A 25758-nucleotide genomic window follows, 5' to 3' on the forward strand; every position below is an offset into this window, starting at 1 on the left:
TGATTGGGTCACTTTATCAGTCCCCTGGTTTATTTATTCCAACAGCAGTGAAAGAAGGTTGAGTATACCTACAACTCAAGTTACAAGCCCAAGTTCTATTGTACTTTCAGTGTAATTACGCCCTACCCCTAGTCAGGGCCGTTTTTTGAGTTGTCAGCTTTTGCTCATGCTCCAAGTTGGAATGTCATTTTTCAAATTTATTTCCAGGAGAAACGTTCCAAGCTCTACACTGTACATTTGCATACTGACCTCGAGAATATTAGAGCATTTAATGTAAGACCAGAGCCGGTAACCAATGCCGCCCTTCACCTTGAACAGCCCCACTCCAACTACAATCCGACACGATCAGTGCGCGCCGAGGCTGCGTGGGTCCTTGCGTCACCCGCTTTACGTGTTACGTACCGTACTGGGAAAACAATTACGAAACGGGGATCGCAGCAATGTCTGAGAACGTGGATCAGCTCGCTGTCGTGGGAGAGGATCCGGAAAGGACCATCTCCAGGTCAGACAGGTATTAACGAAGAGCACGGTGTCCGATGGAAGGGACTGTGTACTCGACAACAGTTGTCGGAGTTACGGGAACCTGGCGGCTTTTCATTCCTACCCTGGGTAGGGAGCACGGCGAATGATGGAAATAAGCAGGCCTGGAGCCGTTACCATGGGTAACCCGGTTACCAGGGGCAGCCGGGGAACGGGACGTCTCGTTCTTCCAGGGACAATGCGCGCACGTGGGGGGCGGGGGTGGATGGATGGGGGATGGATGGATGGGGGTGCAGTGCACCCCTTTGTTGCAGTAGAAGTATTTCTCCCCCCCCCCCCCCAGCGGTGCTTTGGGGAGTGGCAGTAAACCTGAACTCCACTGTTAAACCCTTAAATTGCTGCAGTTTATTCCTGGATATGGATTTATGTAATTCATCTTGCCTGAAGAAAAATTGTGCGTTGTACAGTTTGTTTTCCAAATGCACCTGTCTGCATGATAGGCTGGCACTATTTCAGTCAACCAAAAGCTGGGGAAGGTCCGTCAATGTGAACGGTAAAACGCATGACATTGGAAGTCGCACGGATTCTGCTGCTTAAAGCGATTACAAGTAAAATAAGCAAGTTGAATCATCGGTTTATATTGGGAAAATTCGTTTTCTTCTTAAGGGAAATATTGGAGCTTTTCTCCTGAAAATGAAGTTGAAATTGAGCCGCGATGCCGGAAGTGCTTACAAAATGCTAGGGACCTTTTGCATCGCTCATTTTTAGACATTCTCTTTTTACTTTTTAATGCACATACCAATATGAAATTAGTTAAATCAAAAATATATGTTTTTTTTAAATCAAACGCATTAAAGCATTCTGAACCGTAAAGCAGCCCTTGAGTTAGTTTGTCTACAGATCGGCCTTCGCTTGGCCGACACTTCACTTTCGTAAAATGCTCACGAGGTTGGAGAGACTGTAATAAGTTTTTAACAAGTCTTTAAAGGTGCGATGAGGTGACTCACCCAGAATTGGAAAAATCTTTCTAAAATCATTTTCATTAAGGGACGTGATGTTTAAGTAGGGAACTGGCCCTTATGATCTAACTTTAATTTGTGTTGTGACCCTCGGCCTGCAGTTTGGACACCATGCTCTACAACATATACTCCACTAAGCAGAGGGAGTAGCTACCTTGATCCACAAAATAAGAACATAAGAAATAGGAGCAGGGGTAGGCCTTAAGGCCCCTTGAGCCTGCTCCCCCATTCAATCAGATCATGACTGATCTTTGACCTCAACTCCACTTTCCCGCCCAATCCCTATATCCCTTGATTCCCGCCCAATCCCGATATCCCTTGATTCCCCTAGAGTCCAAAAATCTATCTATCTCAGCCTTGAATATATTCAATGACTCAGTATCCACAGCCCTCTCGTAGAGAATTCCAAAGATTCACAACCATCTGCGTGAAGAAATTCCTCCTCATCTCAGTCTTAAATGGCCGACCCCTTATGCTGCGACTATACCCCCTAGTTCTAGACTCTCTAGTCAGGGGAAACAATCTCTCAGCATCTACCCTGTCAAGCCCCCTTATAATCTTATATGTTTAAATGAGATTGCTGCTTCTTCTTCTAAACTCCAGAGAATATAGGCCCATTCTACTCAACCTCTCTGCATAGGACAACCCTCTCATCCCAGGAATTAATCTAGTGAACCTTTGTTGCACCGCCTCTAAGGCAAGTATATCCTTCCTTAGATAAGGAGACCAAAACCGTATGCAGTACTCCAGGTGAGGACTCACTAAAGCCCTGTGCAACTGTAGTAAGACTTTCTTACTGTTGTACTTCAACCTCCTTGTGATAAAGGCCAACATGCCATTTGCCTTCCTAATTGCCTGTAGTACCTGCATACTAACTTTTTGTGTTTCTTGTACGAGGAAACCCAAGTCTCTCTGAACACCAACATTGAATAGTTTCTCACCATTTAAAAAAATTCTGTTTTTCTATTCTACTTTTCTATTCCTACCAAAGTGAATAACCTCACATTTCCCCACATTGTACTCCATCTGCCACCTTCTTGCCCACTCACTTAACCAGTTTAAATCCCTTTGCAGACTCTTCATGACCTCACTGCTTACTTTCCCACCTAGTTTTGTATCATCAGCAAACTTGGATACATTACACTCGGTCCCTTCATCTAAGTCATTAATATAGATTGTAAATAGCTGAGGTCCAAACACCTCTAACTTCTGATCCGCCACGCACACTGGTTGAAGTACATTAAAAAAAATACCCCACCTAGATGCAGAAGAAGTCATCTTCCCTGGTACATTTACTCCAAATGTGGACACCCCAGCTTTAATCACCAATCTGTTACTCATTATCACACACCTTGCTTCTGATGCAACAACTGGGGTCTGGGACTTTTAACTAAAAACTCCCTGAAATTGCATATAGACAGAATTCCTGCATCTGGAACTTAAATCACCACGACTACTGAGCCAGCAAAATTCTAAAATTTCCCCCCACCCTCCTTTAGAGAGGGATTGAAGCGGTGCTTAGAAGGAACATCTAACAATTTGCCTACATAATAGTCATTGCAATCTGAAACTAATTTACTTTACGAAGCACTTTGAGACATTTTGATGATCAGATGAGGCACTATATAAATGCAAGAATTTTCTGTGCACAGCGGAAGAGAGAAGCCTTACCCAAAAAAATACTAGAAGAGTTAACTGAAAAGTAAAGTAACAATGAATTCCTTGCACAAGTCAAAGTCCTTCACAGCCAACACAGGGGTATCTCTGTTTTATAAAGCATGATACTAAATCTCAGCAGGCAGACTGCACCTCTTGACTTTAAAGTCCCTGATTTTTTTTAAAAAAGGAAAATTAAGATGTTCTATTAAAAACCTTTGTCAGTCTGAATTTATTGTATTGCCTGAAGTGGTACAGGAATACGTCCACAGCTAAGCAATGAAAACATTTTTCCATGAATGAAGTGAGTTGAGGAAATCGGTGCTGTCTGAGGAAGACATCCTGGCATGTCAGAAAGGAGGGAATGGAGAAAAATGATGCAGCTTGCCTCCTTACAGCTCAGGCCAAGCACCATCTTGCTCTTAACATTTTGTCCATCTTCTCTCCTACTCACACAGGTATACGTATAAACACACAAACACTGCACTTGCAAGGTACCATACCTAATATCTGTTTGAAGTGTGTTAGCGAGTCAGAATTCTGTCACTGTAAGCCTGGAAAAGCAGCCTGTGAGCACTGTCTGTGGCCTAGAGCAAGGCAGGACCACACAGTGTCCTCTCTCCCATGCAAGTATCAACACAGCTGTGCACATCACAGGGTGCAGTTACTGAGCAGGAAGAGCAAGTGGTAATGCCAGAAATGGAACAAGAACCTGCACTCTTGTGCAAATTTGCCACCTGGGAAAAGTACTGTGCCCTGTCGAGCTGATGCCTCCTTTAATAGAAGGAAAGTGATTACTGTGTTGTGCCTTGCAACAAAAAGACCTGTGTCACTTGCTTGATACATCTGTGGATAGCCAACTGACTGATTTGGCTTATGTCGCGGGTAATGGCTTGGCCGCATTCAGTGGTGTAACGTTTAGTGCAGTAGTGAAGTTTACAACCACAGGAAGAGCTGTCTCTGAACCAGATCGTGCAAAACTTGACATCCTGCTTGATGCAGAGCTGAGCTTGAAATATCACCTCCTTTCGATCACCAAGTCCACTTCCACAAAATTGCCTGGCTATGCCCATTCACCGCTGAAACCCACATCCATGCTTTTCTCACCTCCAGACTTGAATTCTTCTACGTCCTTCTTGCTGGCCTCCCAATCGACAACCTCCAAAAAGTCTAAATTTCGGCTATCCATATTGTGTCTGCACTATTCCCACCTTGCCCTGGCCTTGCTTATTCACACTGGATCCCTGTCCCCATTGCATTAAATTTAAAATCCTCCACCTCCTCCTCTTCATATCTCTCAATCTCATATCTGCAATCTCGAACAGTATTACTGCAGTCTTCTGACTCCGGCCTCCTGTGCCTCCGTCACTCCTTCCCCCTCCCTTTCTCAAATCAAGTTTGATACCTAAAAAAACATAATTAACGTTCGAACAAAACTTTTCTAAAGTATGAGAAAAAAATGATTTTAGTAAGAATGAACTGTACAACATTTTTATAACAATTTTTTAAAATATTGATTGAACAACATACAAAGATCTGTAATGGGAAGTTGACATTTAAACCTCAACTTTCTTTTTGCCAAATTCAGGACACTTCTTGGAATGACATTGGTGCAAGTTGTGTGTGCCTAAATTTCCTAACAGAATGGTCTTCTTTTGCTTCATTTATCTGATTTATTCATGCAAAGTTGTGAGGCTTTCAACTAAAAACCAGTCCCTTTAACTGCCGCCACTCTATTCTGGAAATCCTTCCCTAAATGCCTCAGTCTCTACTTTTCTCTCCACCTTTTAAAAAAATTTCCTACCTTTTCGACCAATCTTTTGGATACCTATCCTAATCTCTTTCACCACCCCCTCCATCCAATCGTTTGATCTGTTTTTTTTCCTCCTCTGTGTAAAGTGCCTTGGGATGTTTGCTATATTAAACATGCTGTGTAAATGCAAGTCCATTTTTTCTTTCCTTTTCAATGGTCAAGATCTCCTTACATTGCAGCTTAGGTAGTTGGTATGGTTGTTTCAAGTCAGTTGAAACCACTATGCTGAATTGTGACGCACCCTTAACATCAGAGAGAATTAAAAGATGGTGTTTGATGCCAAGGATAAGCTACACCATTTTATCCAGTTGAGTCTACCTTTTCAGCAAATATACTTCATGCCCAAAGCCTTTTCTGCAAATAATTTTGGACTGATCTCATCAACCAGCTGTTTGAAGATTGCTTTATATAATTCTTCAATACTGTGCTCTTTAATTCAAAAACTAGGAAGCACCAACAGAAACAGCATGATATAAATTATGGTACTTGGCTTTTGCTTAAGATCTTGGGCTCGATTTTAGGGTCGGGTTTCCTGCGGGTTTCCAGCGGGGGGGCCCCGAAAATCCCGATATGCGGTCACGTGACCAGATCGCGCCGCGATCCCGACCACTTCCGGGTTCCCCGATGACATGCGGGGCTGTGTGCGTGGCCCCCGCTGGTGGGAATCCCGCAGGCAATTAAAGCCAGCGGGGTTCCACTTGAGAGTACTTACCTTGCTTGTTGAGGTCAGTTAATGAGCTGAATCAGCTGTCAAAAGAGGAAGTGTGGGATTTCACCTGCATTGCAGAGTGTTTCCCACACTGGGGGAAACAGTCTCTCTCCAACCAGGTGTGTTGCAGCCAGCAGCCTGTGGCAGGTGCCAAGGTGCACCCCACGGGGGAGAGCCCTCACCCACGCAGGAGGCCACCGCGTCACATAGGGCAACCCCTGCCCCCACCACCCCCCGCCAAGCCAGAGGACAGACCGACACGAAACTGCAGCCCCAGTCCGAGGACCCACCCACCTACCCTGCACAACCCCTCAGACCAACACCTGCCAGATGGGTGGTGCGTGGACACCCTCGGAGGACGAACAGCATGACCAGCCTCGCAGTCCACGCCGTCCGCCGCAGAGACGTGGAGCCCCCCAACACGGTGTTGTTGCACGCCCACCTGCACAGCAGGAGGGAGGGCTACCGCAGAGAGAGACGCATCGCAGAGGGCACTACCCTCGCCACAGGGTCCACAGACCGAGGCGCAGCTCCCCGGACCTCTCCGAGCAGCAGTGCACACGGAGGCGCAGATTCGCTCGACATGTAGTCGTGGAGACCTGCAGGCTCTTTCATGCCGAGCGGCTCCTGGCTGGCCCCAGCACCAACTGCTTACCTGTCGCTGTCAAAGTCACCACTGCCCTCCACAACTTCTCCTCCGCACCCTTCCAGGGTGCAGCCGGCTACACCTCGGATGTCTCTCAGTCGTCTGCGCGGAAGAGCCCTGCAAATACACCTGCACCTACTCTGCAGTAACACGATGGGTGGCATCAGTGGTGGGTCCTCATAGTGATACCCAGGAGCGGGCATTATTGGACACAACAGACAGGATTCGCGGAGACATGGCAGTGGTGGTGCCAATATAATGTGTGCTGTTTGTTGCTCTGAAATTCAATATAGGTAACACCCATGGCAAACCCTCCGACACCCTTGTGCACCCCCTTCATGCTCACGAAACATTTGCCTTACGCTGCCTACTGCACATATGTGATGCATGCCCTGTGGCTGCAGCACAGGTGGTGGCAGGTTGAGTGAGGCTGGCCGTGAGGGAGATGCACGAGAGGGTGAGTATGGGATAGAGCCATGAGATTGTATGAGGATTGGGTCGCGTGTTAGTGGCAGGATGAGTACTGGCGAGGTGAGTAGGTGGAGGTAAGATGAGGATGGGGTTTGAGTGGGTATGAGGGGTGATGTGACAGAGTAGTGTTGGCGGTGCCGAAGGAGATGTGGGGTTGGGGCAGTGTTGTGGCAGATGGAGTGTAGGGGAAAGACTTCGTGTTCTCACTGTGGCTGATCTACTGAGGTCATTGCAGCGCCTCCTGCACTGTATGCAGGTGGGCGATATGTTGGTTGCGCAGGTGACCCCCTCTGCCACCTCGAGCCAGGCCTTCTTGGTGGCAGAGGCTGACTGCTTCCTCCCGCCCGCCAGGTGCAAGATCTCTGTCTTCGCCCTCCTCCTCACCCCATCTGATGATACCTGGGGTGAGGCATCATTAACCTGGGAGCAGCCTTCCCCCTGGGCTGCTCCATGCTGTAATTTGTTCCATTGGTTGCAGCATCTGTCAGTGGAGGACTGCCCCTTTAACTAGAGAGCCTCCAGCTGACAGATCGTACTGCGCATGCGCAGCCCGCCCGACGCGCAGACCAGCAGCGCGGACCCCGGAGGAGCAGGTAATTGATTCCTATTAGTGTGTTGCCTGCTACGATCGCGCGGGCAACCCACTAATTTCACCGAGCGTGTTGACCACGCTCCCGAAACCCAACCCGCCGGAAACCCGCAGGCCTGGTAAAATCGAGCCCCTTCTGTCTGAATGAGAAGCAATATAGTATTATCTCTCCTGTTCACAATCTCTTCGAATGGCCCTTTTAACATTGAAAGTAGTAACATTGAGCTTAATACCATCCTTTTTACTTTTTCCCTTTTAGCAAAAAGTATACAGTCACAAACACAGAATTGGTAAAATTTTACAGCACGGAAGGTTCTGAAAGAGCTATCAATTCAGCCTCTTTCCCCTGCTGTTTCCTATACTATTTAAAATTTTAGTTTTCAAATACTTATTCACTTCCCCCTTTAAAAACATATAATGGATTCTGCTTTCACTACTGTTTCTAGTAGAACATTCCATGTTCTAACAACCTGTGTGTGTGGGGGGAAAAAAAACCCCAGATATCTGCTACAACTCCCTTCATTTTTTTGGTGTTCTTAAACTTGTGCACTCTAGTTACTGACTATTGACCAATGTAAATAACTTTTTCTCATTTACCTTATCAAAACTTTGTATAATTTTAAACACAACTATTCGATCTCCCCTTAACCTTCTTTGTTCTAACAAAAAGAATCCCAGTTTTTCTAGCCTCTTATTCCTGGTATGATCTTGGTGAATCTCTTATCCACCCTCTCCTTGGCATGATGTCTTTCCTGAAGTAAGGTGCTCAAAACTGAACACAGTAATCAATGGCTCATGGTCTCTTTAATTGCCCTTTTAAAATTGAAACTAGTATCATTGAGCTTAATACCATAATTTTTATGTTTTCCCTTTTGGCAAAAAAAATACACAGTCACAGACTTGGAGTCATACAATTTTACAGCACAGAAAGCTTAACAAATATTTTGTATAGGTTTAATATTACCCCTTAGCTTTTGTACTCTATACTGCTAATGATAAAACTTAGGAATCCCGGAGCTTTTATAATGGCTTTATCAACATGTCCTTCCACTTTTAAAGATGTGTATCAGAACCCCTAAGTCTGCCTGGTCCTCTACTCCTTTTAAAGTGTTACCATTTAGTGCACATATCCTCCCCTCCTTCTCAAAATGCATCCCCTCCCATTTCCCTGCATTAAATTTCATTTGCCAAGGCTATTAACCTATCTGTCCTCCTGAGTCCTCTTTACAGTTAACCATGCTCCTATTTTTTGTCATCTGCAAATTGCGCTCTCTGCACCCAAGTTTAGATCATTTACATATATATGACAAGAGCCATGGTTCCAACACTGATCCCTGGGGGACAGCACTGTATACATCCCACTAGTCTGTAAAACATCCATTATTCATTACTCTCTGTTTTCTGTCCTTTAACTTCCTATCCATACTGCCATACACTCTTTAATATCATTGAATGGTTACAGCACAGAAGGAGGCCATTTGGCCCGTTGAGCCCGTGGCGGCTCTCTGCAGGAGCAATCCAGCTAGTCCCCCCCCCCCCCCCCACTCCCCCTCCCCCTCCGCCCTTTCCCTGTAGCCCGTCAAATTTTTTTCCCTTCAAGTACTTATCCAATTCCCTTTTGAAAGCCATGATTGAATCTGCCTCCACCACCCTTTCAGGCAGTGCGTTCCAGATCATAATCACTCGCTGCGTTTAAAAAAAAAAAAATTTCCTCATGTCACCTTGGGCTTTTTTGCCAAACACCTTAAACCTGTGTCCTCTGGCTCTCAACCCTTCTGCCAATGGGAACAGTTTTTCTCTTATCTACAGTGTCTAGACCCCTCATGCTTTTGAACACCTCTATCAAATCTCCTCTCAACCTTCTCTGCTTTAAGGAGAACAACCCCAACTTCTCCAGTCTATCCACGTAACTGAAGTCCCTCATCCCTGGAACCATTCTAGTACACCTCTTCTGCACCCTCTCTAAGGCCTTCACATCCTTCTTAGAGTGTGGTGCCCAGAATTAGACAAAATACTTCAGTTGTGACCGAACCAGTGTTTTATAAAGGTTCATCATAACCTCCTTGCTTTTGTACTCTATGCCCCTATTTATAAAGCCAGGATCCTGTATGCTTTTTTAACCGCTTTCTCAACCTGCCCTACCACCTTCAACAATTTGTGCACATATACCCCCAGGTCGCTCTGTCCCTGCACCCCTTGTAGAATTGTACCCTTTACTTTATATTGCCTCTCCTTGTTCTTCCTACCAAAATATATCACTTTGCGCTTCTCTGCGTTAAATTTCATTTGCCATATATCCGCCCATTCCACCAGACTGTTTTATATCCACTTGAAGTCTATCGCTATCCTCCTCACTGTTCAGTGTACTTCCAAGTTTTGTGTCACCTGCAAATTTTGAAACTGTGCCCTGTACACCCAAGTCCAAGTCATTAATATATATCAAGAAAAGTTTTGGTCCTAGTACCTACCCCTGGGGAACACCACTGTATACCTTCCTCCAGTCCAAAAAACAATCATTCACCACTATTCCCTGTTTCCTGTCACTTAGCCAATTTCGTATCCATGCTGCCACTGCCCCTTTTATTCCATGGGCTTCAACTTTGCTGACAAGCCTATTATGTGGCACTTTATCAAACGCCTTTTGGAAGTGTGCCTTAATTTTATCAACAAGGCTCTTGCAGGGCATTCTTATCAAAAGCCTTTTGAAAATCCATATACATAACATCCACTGCCTTTCCTTTATCAGTCAATTAGTATTTCCTTAAAGAACTCTTGTTAAATTTTGAACTCCACTTCAGACAAACCACATTTTAAAGGGATCAGATATATGATTCTGGAGCCTGATATTCCAGGCCAGCTGTTGTCAATTTTTATTTTACTGATAGCAGATTCCTTTGGTATAGGAAGTATAGCACTGCCTGCAGCATAGCACAGAGTTCACATGCAGCTCAGTACGACAGTAAACACTATCTTTTTCTAATTTCAGTGACTTTTATTTTCTATTTAGACTCATCCCTAGTTGCCCTGAGTGGAGGGGGCCACCTTCTTGAGATGCTGAAGTCCTTGAGGTGACGGTGATCCCACAGTGCTGTTAGTTAGGGACTTCCAGGACTTTTAACAGTGACGATGAAGCAACCACGATATATGTCCCAAGTCAGGATGGTGTGTGACTTAGAGAGGAATTTTGAGGTGATGGTATTCTAATGCACCTGATGTCTTGCCTTCTTTGTGGTGGAGATCGTGGGTTTGGGAGGTGCTGCCGAAGAAGCCTTGGCAAGGTGCGGCAGTGCATCCTCCTGAAGTATACAATGCAGCGATGATATGCCGGTGGTGGATGTTTAGGCTGGTGGAGTTCTAAAATAGTTCTAAAAGTAGTGGTGTATTATAAACATCAATTTTTCCTAAAATTCTTGATCCAGAATGCAATAGCATGATACAAACTGGAATATATTATAAAGTTTAGAGTAATTACAATTCCATCATTAGTTAGGCATAATAAGACTTTTAATCTTGTGGAAATCAGTATGTAGTGGACAAGGGGTCAAGGTAGATGGCACTTCAAATATTGACCAAAATGTTTTAAAATTTGAAAACTTGGATAGACAGCTAAGATCCATAGTGCAGGATATTATTAAGGTTGAAAAGAGTAGAAAAGATGGGTGGGAGTCAATAGGATAACAGGGAGAGAGTAAAAAAAAAAGTTTGAGTACCAACTCATAACACTGGAACATCCCTATGGGACTTAACAGCTTTTGTGAGGTGATGAGGGTTCTACCTCGGATGATCCATGAACCACTTAACTCTGTGGAACATAGGAACAGGAGTAGGCCAATCAGCCCCTTGTGCCTGCTCCGCCATTTGATAAGATCATGGCTGATCTGCGATCTAACTCCATATACCTGCCTTTGGCCCATATCCCTTAATACCTTTGCTTGGCAAAAAGCTATCTATCTCAGATTTAAATTTAGCAATTGAGCTAGTATCAATTGCCGTATGCGGAAGAGAGTTCCAAACTTCTACCATCCTTTGTGTGTAGAAATGTTTTCTAATCTCACTCCTGAAAGGTCTGGCTCTAATTTTTAGACTGTGCCCCCTACTTCTAAAATGCCCAACCAGCGGAAATAGTTTCTCTCTATCCACCCTATCTGTTCCCCTTAATATCTTATAAACTTTGATCAGATCACCCCTTAACCTTCGAAACTCTAGAGAATACAACCCCAATTTGTGTAATCTCTCCTCATAACTTAACCCTTGAAGTCCGGGTATCATTCTAGTAAACCTACGCTGCACTCCCTCCAAGGCCAATATGTCCTTCTGAAGGTGCGGTGCCCAGAACTGCTCACAGTACTCCAGGTGCGGTCCAACCTGGGTTTTGTATAGCTGCAGCATAACTTCTGCCCCCTTGTACTCTAGAAAATTCTGTCTTTCTCGGGACTGGGAAAGGATGGTCCTATGCCTGGCTTACAGTGGCCAGACACAGGACTTTCGATGCAATCCAGAATGTTTGCCTTAAAGAAATTGTAATGAGGGAAGAATATTGAAGGCTTGACTGTTTTCTACACCGCAGTCCGTGGCATACATGGAGTTGAAGTTCACATTAACTGATAATCCTTGCTTGTGTGTCACAGCTATTGCAATCCGAATATCTTGGAACTGTTATATCATTCATTCTTAATGTGAGTTAAGTGTAGGAATCATCAGTGTTGGGGTATAAAAAAGCACGCAGGGTCTGGTAAAATGATATTGGGTCCAGTAAAATGGTATTGTTTACAAAGAGGATATTGCAATAAAATATTCATGTATATCCCTGGTTATTGGTATTGCAGCAATAAACTGTACTCTTTAGCTCAATCGAGTATGTAAAATTATTGCTCTTTGAAAGAAGCACAAACATGTTTGGGTGTTTAGCCAGACTATAAGTGTTATGCGTTTCTAAGACTACATTAAGATAAAGGATTGTGTATGTAATTCTTAAAAAGCATGTGTCTAACATAGTATGTATTCTATCCTAGTGGCAGTGGTGAGGATTCCTTGGATAGTTTGTTCTCCAGACTGCCATTAACTCCATCTCTTTCTCCACGGAAGAGAACAACAAGCCAAAGTAAGTCTGAGCCACCACTTCTGAGGACTAGCAAGCGCACCATCTACACTGCAGGGCGACCTCCCTGGTACACTGAGTCAGGAACTCCATTTAAAGAAGCCTTTGTCATTGGTAAGTGATACTTCTGTTTTACACGGCATTAATGGTAAGTACAATGAAACGTGCATTGAAACTTGCCAGCAGTAATGCACAATGTAATGGAACATAGGAACAGGAGTGGGCCTTTCAGCCCCTCAAGCTTGTTTCGCCATTCAATTAGATCATGGCTTATCTGTATCTCAACTCCATTTACCTGCCTTGGTTCCATACCCCTTAATACCCATACCTAACAAAAATCTTAGCAATCTCCGTTTTGAAATTTTTAATTGGCCTAGTCTCAACAGCTTTATGGGGTGAGGGAGTTCCAGATTTCCACTACCCTTTGTGTGACTAAGTGTGTCCTGACATTATCCCTGAACAACTTAGCTCTAATTTTAATGTTATGCCCCCTTGTTCTGGACTCCCCCACCAGAGGAAATAGTTTCTCTCTATCTACCCTATCAAATCCTTTAATCATCTTAAACACCTCAATTAGATCACCCCTTAATCTTCTATACAAGCCTGGTCTATGCAAACTGTCCTCATAATTTAACCTTTTTAGCCCCGGTATCATTCTGGTGAATCTGTGCTGTACCCCATCCAAGGCAAATGTATTCTTCCTGAGGTGCGGTGCCTAGAACTGAACACACTCTCGTCTAACCAGAGCTTTATACAACTGTAGCATGACTTCCACCATTTTGTATTCCAGCCCCCTTGATTAACATTCCATTAGCCATTTAAATTATTTTTTTTACATGTCTGTTAGCTTTTAGTGATTTCTGTACTTGGACCCCTAAATCTCTGTTCCTCCACAGTTCCTAGCTTCTTACCATTTAGAAAATACTCTGATCTATCTTTCTTCGGTCCAAAGTAAATGGCCTCACACTTCCTCACAATAAACTCCATCTGCCACAGTGGCAGGTTACTTTGCAAGTTAGGTCAATACGGTTATTATATCTAACTAGTTAGCACAAGTCTTTGTTCCTCGGGTACATAGAAAAATGTTACTTCAGTTGTACGAGTCATATTATACACAACTAATTAGGTGCTGTGGCTTCCTTTTGAACATTTTTCATAACACTGTGGCAGTCATGTCTGTCTGCGCATGTGCTTCAACTTTGAGTAAGCCAGTATGCCAAGTTGCATACCACATTTATTTTCTTTGCAGCTATCTTGATGACTTGGGTGAGGGGAGGGGGAAATATTAATAGCCCCAAATTTCCCTTTAGATCAAAAGAAAATATTCCTGTAAAAGTAAGTAGAGATTGATTCATACTGAGAGAACTTTTAATCTTGGCCACAAAAAATCTAAACAAAGTGGCTTGACAAGTTTTATTTCACTTTTTTGTAGTTACTGGCTATAAGGAGGCCCTACAGGAAAAGAGGGAAAATCAATGGGGAGTTAGTCCTAGTCCATGCTTGCTCACCTCTTAGTACCAGACTCTGAGCACTGTTAAGGCTTTTGGTGGGTTGGCCATAATTAGGGTGGGGAAATGAGAGAAAGGAATAGAATGTAACCCCTTTTTTTAAAAAAATGCTAAAAATGAAAGAACCAAAAATGGGAAAATTGGATGAGAATAATTATGAAGACTTAGGGGGAGTGAGAAAGTTGCTCACTCCAGCATTACAGCCAACTAGTTTATCTTTTTGTGATTACAGCATCTGAGCCAGATGGCCTGAATGTTTAAATGGTCCAGTAACCTAGATAAATAGCTTTTGACCCCTAACTGTTGGCAAAAGATGATCATGCAGTTAAGCAAATTACAGTAAATGAAGCCCTTTAAATAAATGCAAGTACTCCTCAAAACTAATGCTGTGAATGATTTGTACTCATTGCCTCTGACTTAAAAATGACAAACAAGAATCATCGCTGAGTGCTTGGGCCAGTCTGAGCATAATTTCACAATCCTTTTGGCCTGATGGAGTTACTGTGCATACATATCTTTAGTAAAGACTATGCTTTGGACTCTAGACGAAAAGGCTAGCCATTTGAATGTGAAAAGCAATAGGAAACATGATTTAGGACAACTTCTTGTAAATCAACACCATTGTATGATGTTGAGAAAGGATATTGTGTACTTCTTGTCAAGTTTTCAACTCCATAATGTGCTCACGGATGATTTTTTTCAGGTTTGTGTGGAGGAAGTTCTTCTGGCAAAACTACAGTGGCTAACAAGATCATTGAGGCTTTGGATGTTCCCTGGGTGGTCCTGCTTTCTATGGATTCCTTCTATAAGGTAGAGTAGTTTTGCTTGCAGTGATGGTTTTAAAAATAAAAGGTATTTTGTATGTTCGAAACAAACATCCAAGTCTTGAAATTACATTGTGGGATACTAATCTACCCGACAATGTGGAAAATTGCCCAGGTATGTCCTGTCCACAAAAAGCAAGACAAATCCAATCCGGCTAATTACCGCCCCATCAGTCTACTCTCAATCATCAGCAAAGTGATGGAAGGTGTCGTCGACTTACTCACCAATAACCTGCTCACCGATGCTCAGTTTGGGTTCCGCCAGGACCACTCGGCTCCAGACCTCATTACAGCCTTGGTCCAAACATGGACAAAAGAGCTGAATTCCAGAAGTGAGGTGAGAGTGACTGCCCTTGACATCAAGGCAGCATTTGACCGAGTGTGGCACCAAGGAGCCCCAGTAAAATTGAAGTCAATGGGAATCAGGGGGAAAACTCTCCAGTGGCTGGAGTCATACCTAACACAAAGGAAGATGGTAGTGGTTGTTGGAGGCCAATCATCTCAGCCGCAGGACATTGCTGCAGGAGTTCCTCAGGGCAGTGTCCTAGGCCCAAACATCTTCAGCTGCTTCATCAATGACCTTCCCTCCATCATAAAGTCAGAAATGGGGATGTTCGCTGATGACTGCACAGTGTTCAGTTCCATTCGCAACCCCTCAAATAATGAAGCAGTCCGAGCCCGCATGCAGCAAGACCTGGACAAAATCCAGGCTTGGGCTCATAGTAACATTCGTGCCAGATAAGTGCCAGGCAATGACCATCTCCAACAAGAGAGAGTCTAACCACCTCCCCTTGACATTCAACAGCATTATCATCGCCGAATCCCCCACCATCAACATCCTGGGGGTCACCATTGACCAGAAACCTAACTGGACCAGCCATATAAATACTGTGGCTACAAAAGCAGGTCAGAGGCTGGGTATTTTGCGGCGAGTGACTCACCTCCTGACTCCCCAAAGCCTTTCCACCATCTACAAGGCACAAGTCAGGAGTGTGATGGAATACTCTCCACTTGCTTGGATGAGTGCAGCTCCAACAACACTCAAGAAGCTCGACACCATCCAAGATAAAGCAGCCCGCTTGATTGGCACCCCATCCACCACCCTAAACATTCACTCCCTTCATCACCGGTGCACTGTGGCTGCAGTGTGTACCATCCACAGGATGCATTGCAGCAACTCGCCAAGGCTTCTTCGACAGCGCCTCCCAAACCCGCGACCTCTACCATCTAGAAGGACAGGAGCAGCAGGCGCATGGGAACAACACCACCTGCACGTTCCCCTCCAAGTCACACACCATCCCTTTCTTGGAAATATATCGCTGTTCCTTCATTGTCGCTGGGTCAAAATCCTGGAACTCCCTTCCTAACGGCACTGTGGGAGAACCGTCACCACACGGACTGCAGCGGTTCAAGAAGGTGGCTCACCACCACCTTCTCGAGGGCAATTAGGGATGGGCAATAAATGCTGGCCTTGCCAGCGACGCCCACATCCCGTGAAAGAATTAAAAAAAACTAATGTATTAGTATGAAATTCTTTCCTTTGCTATTTTGATGGAGCTGATAATGTGTTAATGGCTTCATTAAAATGGCAAACAGAGGAATTTCATAATTGTCTAAGTGTTTGTATGGTTATGTTACTTGGTATAATTTCAAGAACATAGATCTATCACTTCATCCAAAAATCTGGGAGTGGGAGAGGAGTGAAAATGTTGTGCAAATTTCATTATAAAAATTTGTTCATTTGTTGCCCATAATGGATATAGAATTTTACATCATTACACAGTTTCTGCATTTGCCTAGATCTGAAACGATTTTGAAGTGAGTCTGAATTTGCCACTCCAACAACACTGACAGGACAATACAATCCTGTTGTGACGATAACTTTCCAAAGTGCGCTGTATCTGTCCAGGTCTTCGTATGTCCAAATTTAGTGGGCAGGTCATTCCTGTGGTCTGGTTGTACCTGCGGCAGGACCTAGAGCCCAAGAATAGGGAGGGAAAGTCAACTGTTGCTGCAGATCACTTGGGCCTGCATTAACAACAATGGCTGCCATGGTCAGGGCCTTCAGGCCGCTGTCCAAAAACATCAGCCAGAAGGCCCCTACATGGTGCCTGGTCTGATGCTCCTAAAGGGAAAAGAAGGGACTTGCCTGCAGAACCTTTGCCTGTAGCACTCTGATCCTGAAATCAGAGGGGGCTGGTGTCCGGGCGCAAGATCTTAAGGCCTGCTTCTTCTAGCATCTTGTTGGTGAAACTACAAGAAAATGAGGCGGGAGGAGTGGGAATGCTCCTGCCTCATTTTACATGGCAACACAATGCCTACGCCTGTTGCAGGTGCAGGCGCTCTGCATCCACTCACCCTTGGGGAATCCTGAGAATCCAGGACTCCACCCCATTTACGTAGGCCTGAAGTCCCAGATCTCTACCCCATTCCCTGTTGTGAGCAGCCATGAAATAAGCCTTCCAAGGGTACTAATGAAAGGAAAACTCTCTATATGTTTAAAATAAAATTATATAGATCCAGTATTGTTTTTTTATTATGACTACAAATACTTTGAATCAGTAGTGCTACTTTGAAATTTGTAGTACTTCTGAAATGATCTAGAAAAATATGAGCTGAATTTTTAGGAAGCTATTTTGTTTTCAGGAGTGTTATTACAATTTGTGAGATTGTAATGTTTCTTTCATACTGATGTTGGAGACCAGTATTTGTTTGGGGGGGGGGGCGGTGGGTGGGAGGGGAGGAGGAGAATGGATTGACGATTGTGGAAGGGTTGTAGTGCTCATTAGAAATTTCCCATTTTATTGAGTCCCTAATCAACTAGATCTATTGGGGATTCTTAGGGAGTGTTCTAATTGTAGTATTGCATTTTGATGCTACTGCATTCTGTAATTACACGGTTATAGGAAGCTTTTAACGTTATAAGAAATGGATACCCAGCAAACTTGTCCCTTTTTGGTTGATCTCAATGTGAGCTGTCCCCACATGTATCCCTCTTCCTTTCAAAACATATCAAGTTGTCTCTTACTGTTTTATGCTATTGGCTATTCCTGGTAACTTATTCCATATATTGTCTTCCCTTTTGAATGAAAAATTTAGCTGAAATTGCCCTAAGTTTTGAACCTGTCATCAGGATGAACAATTTGGCTGGTTCAACTTTATCATCCACTTAATTTGTAAAGTTTCCATTAGATCACATCAAAGTTTTTTCTGAAACAAGCCCAACTTCCTAAACTTTCCTTAATTTAGATTCCTGAGACCTGCTAGCATATTGGTTGTCCTAATATTCCTGGTCTGGTCTCCAGTACTGCATTCCAGACAGGGGCCCAATTAATGTCTTAATGTCTTAAGAGTAACAAACATCACCTCTTTTGGTTTGTTTTCTGTCTTTCTGCTAATGCAACCTAGTACCTGCTTTGCTCTTTTCATTGCAGTTGTAAGCTGGGCTAATGATTTGCATAATATTTTTCCACAACCTCCAAATTCCTTTCCTGATCATTATGCTACAAACTGATACACATATTTTAGTTCATTTGCTTTCATATTAATTTGACTTCTCAACTGTGTTTGCCATTTTCTGGCCCAGCTTTCTAATATATTCAAATCCTTCTTAATTTGGTTGCATCATGCCTCACTTTGTTATTTGTGATCTTAATGATCTTGTTTTGACCCCTTTATCCAAGTTTTATTTGTATAAATTGTAATTAACAGAGATCCCAGGAGCTTTGGTGCCCAACTCATTACTACTTTCCAACTTGAAAAGTTGTTACTAATGGCTGCCCTATGTTTCTTGTTTTTATAATTTTTGTATCTGAGCACTACAGTCATTCCTTTCTGAATCCATGACTGTACCTTAGCCATTATCTCCAATATGGAATCTTGTCAAATGCTTTTTCAACATCTAAGTATATAACATCTATTGTGTTTCCCTGGCTTTAAGAAACTTCAAATTAATCATGACCACCCCTGCTCCATACAATGTTGTCTGTACTTTGCCAAGTTGTGAATCAAGACTGAGGCTCTGATTTTATTACTTGTAATCATAAGTATAGTAATGGCTTAGTTGTGTTCTTTCCACCATCAGGTCTTAAACAAGGATGAGCAAGAACTAGCTGCCAAAAATGAATACAACTTTGACCACCCTGATGCCTTTGATTTTGACCTGATTATACATACATTGAGGAAGCTGAAGAAAGGAAAAAGTGTGAAGGTTCCAGTTTATGACTTCACCACACACAGTCGACGAAAGGATTGGGTATGCTTAAGAGTTTTGATTCCTTATTTTTCAAGAAACTTCAGCTTGGAATTACAATATACCTAGCTATTAATACAGCATTTTGGCTAATAAAACAACTTTGGTGTCAGGAATCAAATACCCATTTTTTTTTTAGTTAATTGTCAGATGTATGGAGTTGCCCAGAAGGCTCAAAGGGTAAATGTTATTTGTACTGAGCCATACAAACCCAAGCAAATGCTATAATTCCTGGCCTGTGATCTTGACGTGGCATCCCTCGGCAAAAAAATGAAAAAATCACTGCCTATTCTTTGTTGAGTTCTGGTAGCTACTGCTGGAAAGAGTGGGTGTAAAGGCAGGCTGAGGCTCAGCTGCAATACCCCCCCTGGTTAAATAACAACTTGCATTTATATTGTGTCTTTAACGTAGGAAAAATCCCAAGGTACTTTTCAGCGCAGGGAGAAAAAAAATAATGGAAGGGATCAAGCAGTGGGAAAAAGTGGGTGACTGAAAGTTTGTCCAAAAAGATGGGCTCCAAGAAGTTTTGGAAAGGTGGAGGGTTTAGGGAGGGAATTCCAGAGAGTAGGACTGAGAGTGCTGAAAGCTCTGCCTCCGAAGGCGGGGCAAAGGAAGGGGCGAATTCATAAAACCAGTGCCTGAGGCCCGAAGTGTGCAGGAGGGAATGTAAGGTAGGAGGCAGTTGCAAAGGTACTTTGGGGCGAGGACATGGAGAGATTTGCGGATGATGATTTTAAATTCGATACGTTGGGAGATACGGAACTAATGCTGCTGCCTTAGCAGATATATCCCAGCATGAGAGAGGCCCTATTGAGAGAAGGGGGTAGGGGATATACAATAACGTTTTTACAATGACGGTGTAAAAAAAAAACACTTTTTTATGTAAGCTATTGCACATCAATGATGGATGTTTTAGAAGACATAAAGGAATGCATTAGAATATAGAGAATAAAAATTCTAATATGCATGAATGGTCCTGTCTGCACTAGACGTGAGAGCAAGGATGGAAAAATGTTCAATTGTGAAATCGCTGGGTCCATGTCCCAAATTTGTTCCATACTATTTCTAAGACGGCATTTTACACTGGTAGGTACAGCGCTCTCATACGATGCGCAAGACTTTCATTATGCATGCTTAATGCATGTTTCTGTTTGTACATTCTATGTAATTTAAATGAGAGCATTGATATTCAGCCCTCCATTTTCTGTGCTTTGGGCAGAAGTGCTACCCAACATTAAGTCCATCTATTCAAAGTAGACATTAAAGTCAATCTGCCGATCTGCTGCCCACAGGTGAACGTAAAAGAGTCCATGGCACTATTTCAAAGAAGCAAAGGGGAATTTTCCCCAGTGTCCTGGCCAATATTTACCTTAACAAACATCACTTTTTTTAGGGGGAAAAAAAATTGTCTGATCATTTTCACTTTGCTGTTTGTGAGACCTTGCTGTGCACAAGTTGGCTGCTGTGTTTCCTACGTTACAACAGTGACTACACTTCAAAAGAGTCCATTGGCTTTAAAATGCTTTGGGATGTCCTGAGATCGTGAAAGCTGCTATATAAATGCAAGTTCTTTCTTCACAGTTACATAAAACAAGTGACTCATGCATTATTAATCAAGACCAACAGTTGCAACTCCTTTCTTACTGAATAGCAACAACAGTCTCATTTTGTAGCATTGCTGGATTCCACAAAGCCCAGGCAGTCATTGATGGCACCCAGATGGCCAACCAGACCCTAATGATGACTTGCATAAACCGAAAGGCAGTCCACACTATCGATATTTAGCTGGTCAGTGATCAGGAACACCGCATCATACATGCTTCCCAGGCAGCAATCAGAATTCTTTTATTCTAAGGCAATCCTCTGTGCCTCCCTTAATTGAGGTCAGCACAGCCTATGAGGATGGCTTCTTAACAGACTAAGGGCTCGATTTTCGCACCCGCGATCGGGTGCGTTGGTGGCGGGGGGGCTGCGAAAATAGGGGATTCCCGGGGCGGGTCGGGAGCCCGGCTCCAACCTGCCCACTTCCGGGTTTCCCACTGACGCGCTAACATGTGCGCGCAGGCCCCGCATGTGGGACTCCCGCCAGCAATTAAAGCCAGCGGGGTGCCACTTAAAGTAATTGAACAGGTACTTCAGGTTGTTTACAGACCTGATTGACCTGTTATTTTAGCAGGGATGGGATTTTGCAACTGACTGGGATTGTTTCCCGTACTGGGGGAGGCACTCCCAGTTGAAATGGATGTGTTGCAGCCATCAGCCTGTGGCAGCTGCAAAGGTCCATTTGACAGGTGAGGGGTGGGGGAGACCCTCACTCATTGCAGGAGGCCACTCTGTCACTTTGGACAAAGTTTGGCCTCCACCACCCTCCTCCTAACAATAAAATTCACCAACTTGCACACTTACCCCGGCGTCCAGACACATGTACCTATCTTGCGGACCCCCTCAGATGTACATTTTCCGGATGGGGACCGCCGTAGCTGCAGTCATGACCTCCTCGGAGGATGAACAGCATCACCAGCCACGCCGTCCACCTCTGACACGTGGAGCTCCACAACACAGTGCTGTGACACATCCACCTGCACAGCAGGAGGGAGGGCAACCGCAGAGAGAGATGCGTCACAGAGGGCACTACCCTCGCCACAGGGTCCACAGACCAAGGCTCAGCTTCCTGGACCTCTCTGAGCAGCAGTGCACACGGAGACTCAGAGTCACTCGACATGTAGTCGTGGACATCTGCAGCCTCCTTCATGCTGAGCTGCTCCCGGCTGGCCCGAGCACCATCTTCTTACCTGTCGCTGTCAGTCACCACTGCCGTCAACAACTTCTCCTCCGCATCCTTCCAGGGTGCCACCGGGGACATCGCCGACATCTCTGTCGTCTGCACAAAAGAGCCCTGCAAATACACCTACACCCACTCTGCAGTGACACAATGGGTGGCATCAGTTGTGGGTCTTCATTGTGATCCTCCGGAAAGGGCATTATTGCACAAACCAGACAAGATTCGTAAAGACGTGGCAGTAGTGGTGCCAATTTAATATGTAATGTGAGTTGATCAGAAATTAAAAATAAGTAAAAACCATGACCAACCCTCAAACACCCTTGTGCATCCCCTTCATGCTCACGACACGTTTGCCTTACGCTTCCTACGGCACATATGTGATGCATGCCCTGTGGCTGCAGCACAGGTAGTGGCAGGGTGAGTGAGGCTGACCGTGAAAGAGATGCATGAGAGAGTGAGTATATGATAGAGCCATGAGATTGTATGAGGATTGGGTTGAGTGCTAGTGGCGGGATGAGTACTGACGAGGTGAGTAAGTGCAGGTAAGATGAGGATGAGGTTTGAGTGGGTGTGAGGAGTGATGTGACAGAGTAGTGTTGGCTGTGCAGAAGGAGATGTGGGGTGGGGGCGGTGATGTAGCAGACTGAGTGTAGGGGAATGAGTAAGTGCACTCACTTTGGCTGATGTACTTAGGTCATTGCAGCGCCTCCTGCACTGTGTGCAGGTGGGCGATATGTTGGTGGTGGAGGTGACCTCTGCCACCTTGAGCCAGGCCTTGGTGGCAGAGGCAGGCCGCTTCCTCCCGCCCGCCAGGGGGAAGATCTCTGTCCTCCCCCTCCTCCTCACCCCATCCACTAAGAGCTGGAGTGAGGCATCATTAAACCTGGCAGCAGCCTTCCACCTGGGCTGCTCCATGCTGTAATTTTTCCAATTTCTTGCAGCATCAGTCAGTGGAGGACTGCCCCTTTAAATAGAGCTCCTCCAGCTGACCGACCTTAATGCACAGCTTAGCAGCGGGGAACCCGGAAGAACAGGTAAGTGGATCCAATCAGCCTGTGATTGCGTTCGGGGCAGACTGATTTCACCGGCCGCGTTACCCACGCGCCCAATCTACCCCCCCGCCGCGAACCCGCCACCATGGTAATATCAGGCCCTAAGTCTACTCTCTTCTGGCTGATCACATCTTTTGGTCAGCCACATACAGAAGCAGAATGCAGATACAATGAGGCCAATGCAGCCACCAAGATTGTTATAGAACATACATTGGTATGATGAAGCAAAGTTTCAGGTTTCTTGATACATCATGGGGAACCTTTTTAAGTCACCCTACCCACCACAGTCTCCAAGACCACTGACTTCTGCATGTTTCACAACTTTGCACTGCAAAAAGCCCTAACCATGAGGGATGGGAACACCCTGCAAGCAAGGTTAGAATGATGCAGGCAGTGATCAGGAGGATATTGTTGCAAAAGTGCCACTTCAGCCAGGAAGATTATAATGTCAATTGCTCGTATAAAGCATATTCAGCCAAGTAACAGGACTGGTAGTTTGAACCCTCCTGTTCATATGTATTTAATCAAGTTGCCCAAAATATTGTCCCTGGCATTGCCCTCTGCATTACCTCAATTGCCATCCATATTTATCCTTTGCAGTAGCCCATTGTTATACTGCACCTTCTGAAGAAAACTCTGAGCAAAGGTCAAATGAAGTGTTCATAATTTATTTCTTCACTGCGTATATGATGGTTACTTTTTTTGGGGGCCTGGTGCTTCCCTGTAAGGAAAGCGTTTTGTGGGCCTCTTCTAAGTGACTCCCCAGTGGAAGGAATAAATGTTTTTGCTAACATTTTTTTATTCATTCATTCATGGGATGTAGGCATCGCTGGCAAGGCCAGCATTTATTGCCCACCCCTAATTGCTGATGGTGAGCAGCCTTCTTGAATCGCATTTGTCGTGGGATTGTACAACTGAGTGGCTTGCTGGGCCATTTCAGAGGGCAGTTAAGAATCAAACACATTGCTGTGGGTCTGGAGTCACGTATAAGCCCGGCCGGATAAGGACGGCAGATTTCCTTCGCTAAAGGACATTAGTGAACCAGATGGGTTTTTATGACAATCTGGTAATTTCATGGTCACCATTACTGATACTAGCTTTTTTTATTCCAGATTTTATTTAATTAACTGAATTTAAATTTCTCAGCTGCCGTGGCAAGATTTGAACTCATGTCTCTGGATTATTAGTCCAGGCCTCTGGATTACTAGTCCGGTAACATAACCACTATGTTACCGTACCCACTGTTGGCTGTCATAAGAAGCCTCTTGGGATTGAGGTGGCCTTGTACCTTCATGCGCTGGTTCTTGAGATGGTGCTGCTACTTTGTCGGCCGCATCTGCTGCTATGATATCATTTGGGTGCGAGGGAAACTGGGTGGATGAGACAACAGTCTCATCTGCGCCTATTGCAGTCATTGCCCTGCTGCTGGGCACTCCATTAGCATAACTATGTATGTGTGGGAGTGGACCTGAAGTAGCAAAGTGGTCTGTGGAACTCTGTCATTATTCTGTCCATTTGATGTCCCTGCATGTTGAATCCAGAAAAGAGAGCCTGTTGTAGATTGGAGCCTAAGTCCTCTGGAGGGGGGGGGGCTTGCCCTGCCGTGCCAAACAGGGCAGCTCTTGAACCCACCCCATGCACATTCCTCCAGTTCTGCCATCTTAAAATGGGAGTTTGATTGCTATGATGCTTCATTAGAGACTGCTGGCGGAAAATTTTCTCTGGTTTGCAGTGGCTATTTCTCTTTAAATTGCTGCTGCGGCCCTTTAAAGAGCACATTAAATGCTGGTTGTTTTTGTATCTTCACGCTCTTCACTTGGAGAATAGTGTGAAGTAGTGGAAGGATTTGCAGGCTGATTAACAGTCTGACAGGCCGTGACATGAATGCTCCATCCATAGCCACAACCATCTTTATACCAGCCAAGAGGGTGATTGGTCCTATATGGCGGGAGGGTTTTATGGGTTCACACAACCTATACGATGAGGGAGGGGGCACCCACACCCACCAGGCGCGAGTATCCCACTGGAAGTCAACCTCGCTGGGACTGTCTGGAGTGGGGTTTGCACCCTACACTTTCTGACTGTGACGGGAATGATTCCAGAGGATATTGATATCCAGACTCAGGAAAGAATAAGGTACAAACTAGGAAACCAAGTTTTGAAGAGGTTGCCAAAGAAGCAAGAGCATGCAGCGATTGATGACAAAGTGGTGAGGATTTTGAAATTGATGTGCTGAAACTAAGGAGCCAGCAGAAGTCAGCAAGGAGCGGGGTAATGGTTGAATGGGACTTTGTTCGGGATAGGATGTAGGCAACAGATTTCTGGATCAGTTGGGAGTTCAATCAGTTAAAACTACTTTCATCTGATTCTCATTTTAATTACTTGTTTTGTGGTGTACAAGAAATGTGCTCAGATGTAGGATATGATTTAAATCCCACAGCTCTTCATCATGCATGCTCTTATGTGTAAGGCAGGAGTACTCTGTAAGATTTGGCTACAGGCCAGAATTCCAAGCAGCTACTTGCTCAAGGGTCATTCTCTCAAACTCATCACAGAATTATTTTTAACAATGGGGCCAATGTCCTTTCCTTCCCCAAATGCACCCATGCTTTTCCTCTTCTTCCTCAAGTATGACCACATACCATACTATCCCTAAATCTGACCATATATTTTGTGGTGTTCTAATGATGAAAAATTCACAAAATATAGGGCTCAATTTTGCACCCCCAATCGGGTGCGTTCATGGCGGTGGGCGGGGGCTGCGAAAATCGAGGATTCCCGGGGCGGGTCTGGAGTCTGGCTCCAACCCGCCCACTTCCTGGTTCTCCAGTGATGCGCTGATATGCACGCGCAGCCCCC

General features: G+C 44.6%; 1 protein-coding gene across 3 annotated transcripts in view; it reads left to right on the forward strand.

Annotated features, from left to right (window-relative positions):
* Nucleotides 1–404: 404 nt before the first annotated feature.
* Nucleotides 405–25758, forward strand: part of si:ch211-243j20.2 (uridine-cytidine kinase-like 1) — a 102194-nt gene continuing 76840 nt past the window's right edge. For 2 of the 3 annotated variants that reach the window (XM_067984441.1, XM_067984440.1), the window contains exons 1-4: nt 405–511; nt 12396–12595; nt 14693–14799; nt 18898–19068. In XM_067984441.1, coding sequence (XP_067840542.1) covers nt 441–511; nt 12396–12595; nt 14693–14799; nt 18898–19068 — 549 coding nt within the window. In that variant the 5' untranslated portion in view covers nt 405–440. The remainder of the gene's footprint in view (nt 512–12395; nt 12596–14692; nt 14800–18897; nt 19069–25758) is intronic. The other variant, XM_067984442.1, reaches the window with a different exon arrangement.

Source organism: Heptranchias perlo, chromosome 5 (assembly GCF_035084215.1).
Source record: "Heptranchias perlo isolate sHepPer1 chromosome 5, sHepPer1.hap1, whole genome shotgun sequence".
Classification (NCBI taxonomy): domain Eukaryota; kingdom Metazoa; phylum Chordata; class Chondrichthyes; order Hexanchiformes; family Hexanchidae; genus Heptranchias; species Heptranchias perlo.